The sequence below is a fragment of the Mustela nivalis genome (genome assembly GCF_964662115.1).
Source record: "Mustela nivalis genome assembly, chromosome: 1".
NCBI lineage: Eukaryota > Metazoa > Chordata > Mammalia > Carnivora > Mustelidae > Mustela > Mustela nivalis.
In genome coordinates, this window is record NC_139020.1 from 108,308,054 (window position 1) to 108,319,250 (window position 11,197).

General features: G+C 41.9%; 1 protein-coding gene across 33 annotated transcripts in view; it reads left to right on the plus strand.

Moving 5' to 3' along the window:
• LPP (LIM domain containing preferred translocation partner in lipoma) overlaps window positions 1-9,731 on the plus strand; it is a gene marked incomplete at its 3' end in the record, with an annotated part of 643,639 nt that extends 633,908 nt beyond the window's left edge. For all 33 annotated transcript variants that reach the window (XM_082694119.1, XM_082694127.1, XM_082694104.1 and 30 more), the window contains 2 exons: window positions 3,161-3,281; window positions 6,209-9,731. In XM_082694119.1, coding sequence (XP_082550245.1) covers window positions 3,161-3,281; window positions 6,209-6,337 — 250 coding nt within the window. The remainder of the gene's footprint in view (window positions 1-3,160; window positions 3,282-6,208) is intronic.
• Window positions 9,732-11,197: the final 1,466 nt, after the last annotated feature.

An 11,197-nucleotide genomic window follows, 5' to 3' on the forward strand; every position in this document is an offset into this window, starting at 1 on the left:
TTCCCAAATACTATTTTTGAGGCCTTGTAAATGGGCCATCCCCTGCATAACTACCTTCAGTCAAGGTTGGCCCAAGTCCTCCATCCTATTAGGTCTACCCACTCTTTTCCCATATGTTATTTCAGATGACTGCTCAAACTAGTTCCCTGGCAAACTGACTGTATCCACCCGCATCCACACACACACACACACACACACACACACACACTACAGACACCAAACATACTTTTGCATTTCACTTAAATAGCCATCTTTTAAGCCCCAGCTCATTTACCACCTCCTCTGAGAACAGTTCCCTGACCTCAACCCCCCCATCCCCCTGAATGAATTTATATCTCTCTGTTTATGTTCTGTAGAATTTTGTAAATCGGGTATACCTAATACTTAACCGTAGCCTGGTTAGTAATAAAGAATATACATAAGAATATACATACACACACCCAGTTTTACATATCTTTACCTATTGCATTTTTGCAATATGACCGGATGTATACATCTCGACTAATAGAACAAATGCAGAAATATATAGAACTCCCTCACCAGTAGGACTGCTGGAGCCCTAGTTTATTTCTGTATTCCCAGTGCCAGGACAGTGAGCTCAGAAAAGCCGGCTTATTTAGCTGACCCTTTCATTGCGTTGATCCTTTATTTCACTATCCATGCTCTCTTATCAGAGACATTACACCCATCCACTTATTTGTCTAATCAGCACCCGTTTGTTGATTGCCAGAAATGTGCCAGGATAAAGATGATGAAGACCGGCCCACTCTGAGCCTTGGCTCCTGTGACTATGAAGCAGAAATGATAAAAAAAAAGCTACTTCTTCATAATGTTGCTGTCAGTTAAAAAATGAGGTCAAGTGCACAGAGGGCTTAACAAGGCTTGGCACATAATCAGCACACAATATATAGTAGCTGTTTCAACCATCAAAAGTGGTTGTTTTCCTCAAATGTTTTATTATTATTATTGTCTGCTTAGTGAGCTGAGCCTTGAAACAGACCACCTGGGATTTAGAAAAGTCTTCAAAATGCCGGCCCAAGAACACTGTGGGGACTGTGGAAACCACTTCCTGTCTCTTTACTTTGTTTTTTCCCATCATGGAAATGAGGCCAATCGGTAGGAAGGAATCATGACTCAGCGAGAATACAGTTTATGCCGGTCCAAAGAGGAAGGACCTTGAGGTTGAACATGAAGCTCTAAGTAACATCTTTATCTAGAGCAATATGGCAGACGCTTCATTTCATTAGATAGTGCCTGAAATTCCGTTGATTGCCCTGGTCGTAGGAGTTGTTTCTGGGATTCAGAGATGGAGCAAAACCTGCCCGCTAGAAACTCACAGTTCAGTGGTCCCCAAAGATATGCAAACAATTACTACTAAAATAGGCAAATTCAGTTTCTCCTAAAGACGTAAGTGATTGTGGCTGAGGAAAAAGGAGCAGGCTCACAGTTCAATGATGGGCCAAGATATGCTTCTGACCTCACAGACTACAGTCTCGATGGGCGTGGGGAAAGGAAACTCTGCACGCTGGATTCCAGAAGCCTGCTTATTTCACTACTGGTGACCCAGATCCAAAAATAATCAGGTAGTCCGAGGCATTTTTTTTTTTTTTTACCACTGGGTGTAAATTTCTTGCATAAAATGCCAATTATAACAACTCTGATTACTGCTGCAGTTGTACCATGATCCTTTTAATTTTTCTTTCATAGCAATCAATTGATCTGCTGCTTAATTCATATTTATTTAGATTGCAGCCACACAGATGCCTTTTGGGTGCTGCCAAGAAAATTAATATGTACATATAGAGTATAATGTATGTAAAAATGCTTTGACAACCATAAAGTGCTCTGCAAAGTATTAGATTACTATCATTATTTCTTTTTAAGTCTCGCTACAAATAGATAAATTTTAACGTCATTAATCTCAAAACCATTACCATGAAAAAAACCGGCTCGCTCAGTCTGTTTGTCCTTTTTTTTCCCCTCCATCTCTTCAGTTTTTAATCCATGGCCATTTCAAATCATGTCTCATTTCACACCTTCCCAAATGCCACCCCTAATTTCCAGGAGATACAGATGAACGCACAGCCTGTATTTGCAGCCTCTTAATCTGTTATGAGAGACAGATTTTAGGGCCTTCGATCGTATTAAGGAACAGTAAGAGATCAGGAAATATTAGGATTCCTCACCAACAATTAGTCTCAAAAGCACATGTATGTGTATGCGTATCTACACGTCTAAGTGTTTACACCTTTTGGAACTGTTAAGACCCTCTAAAGAATAAAGAACTTGGGGCACCTGCATGGCTCAATGGGTTAAGCCTCTGCCTTCAGCTCAGGTCATGATCTCAGGTTCTTGGGATTGAACCCCGCATTGGGCTCTCTGCTCAGCGGGGAGCCTGCTTCCCCCCTTCTCTCTCTGCCTGCCTCTCTGCCTGCTTGTGATCTCTCTCTGTCAAATAAATGAATAAAATCTTAAAGAAAAAAAAAAGAATAAAGAACTTGATGGCTTTGGAACTTTTTTTTCTTTTTAAACCACAGTTTAACACAACTGAAACATAGGAAGTGCAAACTTGGTCATAGTGAGTTTGGTGTCAAGTTTGGTGTATTCAGACTGGCTACTCTGCTGTTTCGACAAGGTGTGTGGTTGAGGTTTCTTGTGTTAATTCCTAGAGCTCAGTTTGAGAGAAAGAGGCTGTAGTAAGTGGGAATGACACAATTACCAACCTCAGAATATTTGTGTAGGGCCTGGGGAGCAAGTACACAAGTCTAGAAGCAAATAGTCAAGCAAGACAAAGTCAAGCAAAGGAAACAAGTAAGGGTCCCAGGCCCCTTTCCTAGCCCAGGGTCTGTGTTTGCAATCTATCCACCAGTGAACTTCATGTCACACACCAAGTGGCCAGGAGCTCCTAGAAGCACTTCATGCACTAACTCCCCACCTCACCAAATATCACAATGTTCTTGTTTAGAAGGACCTCCACAAATCACCAAGTCTTAAATCCCTTATAGCTGAGGAAGCAGACCCAGAGAAGGAAAGTGACTTGCTCAAGGTCACACAAGACGACAGAGCAGATGTCCTGACCCTTTGCTAACTCCTTTTCTTTTTCACTTCCGGGTCTCTCCTATTGGTCAGAATCTAACCAGACCTGTGTCTCCATTTACAGGAAATTTGCCCCCCGATGTTCTGTGTGCAAGGAGCCTATCATGCCAGCCCCAGGCCAGGAGGAGACTGTCCGGATTGTGGCTCTGGATCGCGATTTCCATGTTCATTGCTACCGCTGTGAGGTCTGTGGTCAGCTCCCCACCCCCATCACTGCATGGCAGGCATGGAAAGGCCCAGCAGAGCTGGGTTTCCACAAATACGGCAATTATTCAGGCCAGGAAAGCCCCCTGATGCCTGTGTTCACAGGACTTGGGTTTTAGATCTTAGGCTTTCATTAAAGGCTAGCGACACTGGGTAAGTCACCTCACCACTCAGTCTCAATTTCCCCACCTGTGAAAAGTACTCAAATCCTTAGGAACCTCCTCAGATTTGGCTGAGTGACTAAAATGCAAAACTGGGTATTAAAGGACATTGTAAATCACAAAGTGCTAAATTAGGGACAAATGGTATTCTTGTTACCATAATTATTATTGTTACACTGCTCTTTAACCATGGCTCTGATACTTCTGTGGGACAGAAGAGTCAACCTCACTCAGGGGAAAGGAGGAAAATTAACTCCTCTCAAAGCAGTAGGAGCTTGGTGTTCCAAGTCACAGAGATTGGTTGAGTTACAGGCACTGACTGAGCATATATGACAGGCGGTCAGGTCAGGTCAGGTCAGGCTAGGCGGCTGCGAAGGGCCCCACAGAGGTACGCACAGGTGCTGTGGGTACACACATAAGAGGCTCATAATCCAGGCTGAAAATGACAAGGAAGGCTTCTTGCCCAAGGGGCATGTAGTCATTTCTACAGCAAAGCACACAAGTCCTTCCCTTATAATCTGTATATCAAAAGGGCACTGCATTCAGGAAGTGATTTTAAAATGTTTTCTTATCCTGGTTCTAGTTATGCAGAGCCCCCTCTTTGAAGCCATTTTCTTGTTTTTTACTAGCTCATCTGAGGACGGTATTTACCAGCTCCCTCTTCCCTCTGGGAAGGAGAGCCTGAACTGCCTTACCACCACACCCTCTCCCGTGGTTCATCTCATCCTGCTGGGTGATCTTCCCAAGACACTGGGGATGGGGCCTCCCCGGCTCTCTAGGACTGTGTTCGATCCACTCATTGCTCTAGCTGAAACCCACCACCTGATTGATGTGGGGTTCTTTGTTTTGCCCTAGAGCCCAAGCTGCATCTGTGTCTGTGTCCTTAACATGAGAAAAGGTAATCTACCAGCTTTCATGCCAGACTTTATGACTACGGAGGAACAGCCACCTCCAGCCTTAAAACCGACCTGATTCATAAGTGTGAAAAGCTGATAGATGTCTTTGAGGTCATTTTACAGAAGGAGAAACTGAGGCTTAAAGAAGAAAAGCTTCCCAACACTGCCCACACACTTGCTATGCATACCAATAGGCTTTGACCTTAAATGGCCTGGGATTTTGTGCCCAGAGTTGCATAAAGGTGCCTTTCCTCCTTCCCAATGAAATGAGAGCAGTAAAAATGAAGTGTGCTTTAAAGGCCTGTGAAGTTGGTTTTTTGTTTGTTTACAAAGCAATGCTATAGCCCGGGAAGAGTACTGGATTAGAAGAGGGCAGACCATCATTCTAGTCCTGTCTCAGACCCCGCATGACACTGGAGAAATCATGTCCCCTTTTGCTCCTCACTTCCCCCTCCACAGAAACGAGGAGGGTGCACTGGATACCCCAGGTGGCCCCTTTGGGTTCCCAGAGTCCGGGCATTGATGGTGCCAACATTGTGGTTGACTCTAGGCTCTTCACGGTACCCAGGTGACCATAGAGGTCAGCTCACTAAATGCTTATGGCCGTGTCATTTATGAAATTCCCTTCTTTCTTTATCGCGATGAGAAGAGTTCATTTAATTCCATTACGCACAGTGTCCCGGGTGCCCCTAGAGCAGTGGGATGGCTGCTCACTGGGGCAAGGCTGGCTTCTGGGGAGTCAGCCTGGCTCCTGCTGCCACTGCTGCTGCTGCTGTCAGCCCTGCCCTTTCTGAGCTCGCATTCCGTCGTTAGCCACATACAGACGGGAGCACCAGTGACCTCCCTACTGTCTTAGCAGACAGCAGCAGCAGGGCGTGTGCGATGGTGCTGGCCTTTTAGAAGAGTTTCTGCTGAAGTGAGCGAGGGCCACATACGGCCAGAGGAAGTCCTGTATTTTTCTTTTCAAAGAAACTTCCATGTCCTCCCAAAGTAAGGGCCGGCATTTGGTGGTTACATGTCACTTTCCAAAATGGAGCTGCAGAGGTGTTATTGACAGTAGGACATTGCTTTGATCCTTCCCAGCTCTGGTGCTCCCTGCATTTGTTTCAAAGTACACTCACATCCAGTTTCCTCTTTGATCCTCCCAAAGGCTTGGTGAGTTGGACACGCAGGAACTCTTCTCAGTGACACCAAGGCAGAGCTAAGGGGCGCCCCCGGGAGAGGCCGGCTCCGGTCCAACACATTCCCACACCACACTGTCTCCCTCAGAACGTGCAGCAAACCAGTACTCCCAGCACACGTTAGAGTTTTGTTTTCTCGCAACAGCTGGAGCCAGGATGCGGAGCCTAGGGCTGGCCCTTCTGCTTGGAAGCAGGCCCTCTCCAGAAACGGCCCAGGAGTTCTGTCCCTGCGCCTGTGTATTCCTTTTGAGAGATCCCAAGATTCGTGATCAAGTGTTAAGATGACTTAGCAGTTAGGGATCTCCTCTTGTTTTATTTTCTCTTGTTCTTGCTGTTTTTGTTGCCTGGATGAGAGAACAAAATTACTCCTTGAGGTCCCAGACCCTTGGGTTCTCCTCTTCTTGAATGTGCATTTCCTGTGACATAACCTGAGACGGTGGGAGGTGGGGTTCGTTTTACCCTTTTTGTGTTTATGCCCCCAATCTGTCATTCGGCCTAGTTCCAGATGGTATGTTGTATCCTGGGGAAGGACCGGAGGGGTCCGGTGAGGGGTACAGGAAGAGGAAAGGTAGGAAGTGACCGCGTTATGGAGACGTCAAACGGAAAGCTAAGGCAAGCAGTCCTCAAACTCCTAGTTTCCAGGTTTCTTACATCCTTTCCATTTTTCCAGGACTGTGGTGGTCTCCTGTCCGAAGGCGACAACCAAGGCTGCTACCCTCTGGATGGACACATCCTCTGTAAGACCTGCAACTCTGCCCGCATCAGGGTGCTCACCGCCAAGGCCAGCACCGACCTCTAAATACAGTTGCCTGCTGAGCTGCTTAGTTGGGGGCACTGAGAAGAAGGAAGCACAAGACAAAGATATGGGAAATACAGGAAAGGCAATCAAGCCGTGAGATGGTCTCTGTTCTTCCTCTAATATTAACCTTTCTTCAGAAGCACATAGATGATGAGATATATTTTTTTTTTTACGTTCTCACCAAATACACATTTCACATTTAATCATGTAGGACCTTGATGGGCCTTTGTTCCCAAGGACTTCCACATTTTTGCACGGATTATACTCCATCCCATTCACTTCTGCATTCCTGTAACTTTTAATCCCTATGTTTGTTTCACTTTGCATCTGGTTGAATGGCTTTTTTTAGTGTGGTATTTGCTGTCACGCAGTTTTTCTTGGGTGAGTCGGGCCAACTCACAGGTGCTTTTAGGCTTGAAGGGTCCATCCTGTCAGTTCCATGTGGCCTGTGAACAGGAAGTATAGCCACTCTTTTTCTGTGTATTAAAAAGTACATCTTTCTGTTACTCTAAATCGGTCATGCCCCTTGGGGGGAAAAATAGTGTGCCATGTATATGTTAGGCCACAAAGAATTTAAGCTGTAAATTACATAGGTTAAAATAAGCCCAAATTTAATTTGTAACCAAATTTGATTGGAAATTCAAAATCTGTAGTGACCAGTGGTCAGGGCTCATTTGAAAACAGTTATTGATGAGAGAGATCCAAAGTTCACTTTTTTTTTTTTTTTTCCTAAAGGAATGCAGGGGAAAAAAAGCATTTGGGGGGTATTTTGAAAAGCTTATTATTATCCCACCATTCCGTCTTAAGATTTCCCTTTTCCGTGCTACCTAGACCTCATAATTCAGACAAACTTTGTTTTCTCTGGAACATTACATTTACAATACTGTCCCGCTTTTCATCTCAGAAATATTGCCATGTTGTTTTTTGATCCAAACACAACTACCAAAGTTGAGTTTTCTGTGGGGGAAGACAGTCGTAAAGAACTGTGCCTATTCTTCCTCCCCCCCTCCTCCTCCACCCCGCCCCAGGCCCAGGTCCTTTTTGCCTGACAAATCAGAGCACACAAAATAAAATTGTGGAGTTTTGTTTAGTTTACTTTAAAATGACAGGAAAGCTTGATAAAATGGTGAAACCACAGTTTCATCACTCTCATAATCCCACCACCACTCAAATTGCATATCACGGGAGACGTGTTCATATCATGAATGTGACATTTATACCACACTTTTAAAGACAATCTCTGGAAAAAAAATACAAAACAAAACAAAAAAAAAAAACTGCCTTTCTGAGCTAAAAATATGCAGAGTCTCTGCCTAGAATCTTTATTCAAACTCTTACTGGGCACTGAAATGCTTGCTTGCCAACTAGAGAACCCTTCTTTTGGGTTCTAACTTGTTTCTTTTAAAGAGAGACGCCCATCTTTGTAACAGCAGGTTGCCATTTTGTAAACTAATCGAGTATTTTGGATTGAGATTTCTTAAACGTTTCTTCAAATCTTCCACAAGTATATACTTTTAAATTATGAAGTATTTTAAGTATACACAAAATATAAATAATAATATAATGAATCCCTATATACATAACACCCAGTTTAAGAAATCAAATATAACAAATATAGTTAACATTCCCTTATGCACCCTTTCCTGAGTCCACAAATACCTTTTTCATGATTAAGTGATAAAGTTGATTTTCTTGTCTGACTTTTATTTGAATTTTTAATTTTAACACTCAAAACAGAAATGAAAAAGTATTTGTGCCTGTTTTGAATTATACCCATGCCTCAGGAATTCCAGTTACATCGATTTTACTTTAGTAGGAATGATTGTTCAGTTTTCTTTCTTTCTTTTTCTTTTTCAATAAGAAATTCTTAAGCCTATGGCCATTAGCTCACCTAAGTTAATGTGTGGCTTTTTTTGCCTTGGTCATCCAAAGAGACCACCAAAGTTGGGACTTCGCAAAGTTTTCTCGGAAAACTTTGCTTTTCCTTACTTTGCTACTCTTATCATTGGCCTTATATTTTTCTTAATGGGAAACACAATGGGATTCATTTTGGGCAGAGTGTGAATTTGAAGATACTGTAGTGACTATATCTCTGAATTTCCATCCTCCAAGATCAGACTTGCTGATGACCTCAAAAAGCACTAACTATTAGACAATTGGAGAGATAATGTAATTTGCTTGAATTGCCTCAGCAATTTGTTTTCTATGAAATACTTGGGGGAAATTGTGCTTAGGCCAAAGCCCAATTTATTGAGGGATGGATTTTATCTCTTGAAGCACCATCATATTATTATGAATTTTGCCAAAAGAGGAAAATGTATGAAATATTTATACCCTAAAAATGCAATAACATTCTACTTGTTTGTTACATTTAAGTCCTTGTGTAACTAAATGTTTACAAGCCAAAACATTTTAAAGAGAGAGAGAGTTATAAGAAAATGCTGTCACAGACCATCACTGTGGCATTGCCAGAATACTGGTGGCTTTCAGTCTTTATAGTACAATTTTATCACATAACCTCAGAGTATCTTTACCAAAGAGTTTTAAAGTAAATCTCTTTTTAATATAGACTTATTATACTTTTGTAATAATGAATGTGCACACACATATGCAGAAATATTTAGATTCAGATTTCTTTTCTTTCACAAGATAGAGTAAGGAAAGGATCCTATGTTATTTTGTTCCAGGATTTCTTAAGTATATGATTTATATTGCTTTCTTGTCTTTTCTATTAATCCTTTGGTTTAAACTAATGCCAAATCACTCTTTAGTGTTTTAGTTATGTTAAGTTTTGCCTATAACAGAGACAGAAAGATCACTATTACCTGACAATTATAATTATTTTGTCTTTTGGTGTAGAGTCTTGATTGTTATTTAAATTCATAAATAATAGAAAAATCAAAGTATATAAGAGAAAGTTTGTTAAACTATACAGCTTTAAAAAATTGTCAAGAACACAAATATTTGGTAATTCCGTGTGATGAGAGACGTGGAAAAGGAAAAAAGAAACCCACTATGTCATGGGCTCTGCATACCATTCCAAAATCAAATTCCTTTACTGTCTGGATCCCTAGCTCACACTGAGTCAACATGAAGTCTCGTTTGCAATCAAAATTGCATTTGAAACTCACAACTAAGTCATGTGTCCCAGCATAAGGCACCGAGGCTTTGAGATGCTGGACATCTCTGCAGCTCAAAGACGTGGGTTTTTTTTTTTCCCTGTCATTGCTAAACTGTTTATGTAGGGGCAACTTCTCTGATCAAGATTACTTCATTGGCTGTCTGCTGACCCATGAAGCCGAGTTATCAGTATCATTGTTTCCTCACCACGCAAGATTCTGAAAAATTGTTTATGGTGATGTTTAAAGTCTATAAAATTCTAAGTACATTTAAACAAGTGTTTTTATTTGGGTTCAGAGGAAGACAGAGAGCACTTTGACAAGAGGGCTGTAGTAGAGGATTTATTGAATATAGACCGGTCTCTGAAAACACAACTTCCAACAGTTTTCCTAGTTAGTAAAAATCCTATTAATGTGAACCAGCCGGGGATAACAGTGTTATTTCTATTTGATATGGTTTGGGCTTCTCTTGTCAAATCTGTGTCGGCTGCCCCCTGATCCCTCCATCATCACGTTTTGAAGGGTGTCGGGGAAATTATGGCAGCTGCTAGGGAGATCAGGGAAACACTGATGTGACCTCCCAGCCTCTCACCACTCCTCTTGGCTTGGAAAGGCTTCTTTTTCTCATAGACATTTCTAGAAATATTGCCATGCTACCTTAGTATTTCACATTTGTAGTTTAAACAAGTGATTGTCCATCTGTTGCCTGGAGCTACAGTACATGTGTGTTATGAATGAAATATGACAGCATGTTCCATACCCTGCTTTAGCCATCTGTAGGAAGCCAGTAGGCTGAAAAAGATATACCTCCACAAAATGTGCCTGAAGTCCCTTTCTTGAGATCGCTCTCTCGGGGCACTTTCGTGGGAGACAGTCCGAGAGCAACATGTATATGTGCCTTATTTTTAGAGTCTCTGCGCCATTACGAATATTCACTGGAGCGTCCATAATGTTAGTAATCATCTCCCAGATTTCCAAGTACACTCATCGGACAGGAAAACAAAATCCAGAGAAGTGTAAACTCTTTATCTTAATGGGTTCTAATAATGTTTCTTTTCTCCTTGTCTCTTGGAAGGACCTTGTGGATTCCTGAATTAAGAAAACAATTTTATGCCAGGAGGTGATGTTGGATATTGTTAGTGATTGTTTTTGGTCTTTCTCTGGTTGTAGTCGGATAAGGAAGACAGATTTCCATTTGCGTCTTTACCACCCACTCAGCATATCCGTGTTTAGGAATTGTCATAGCTTTTTGGTTTGTCTGTTGTCTTAATTTAATAGTGGACAGAACAGGTTGAGGTCTGAGTTATTATTATGGTACAACCGTGGACATATCAGGTTGTTATTTACATGACAGATATGTAGAATGAGATTCTTCTTAAGAGGCTGTTGTCTGGGTAGCATATTACGTACTATTTCAAACCTTTAAAAAATTATCTGATTAAAGCTCCATGGTTTGGTGAGAATTCTTCTCTCCCTCCTCGCCTTTTTCTCTCCCACCTCCTTTTTTATCTCCTGCCTTCCTTTCTTACATTCTCTCCTGCTTTTCGTCCTACCTGTTAATCTTATTGTGCTTGGACTTTTCCTAGGTAAATTATATCAGTGCATCCTGATCTTTACAGATGTACAAGGGAAGGAAGCTACTGTCAAATATGCATGGCATCCATAAATCCTTCCTTTAAAAGGGCATATTTTCCAGATTGTGTTTATTCATAAAGCAAGATGAGATAATAGAGTCTTTCAG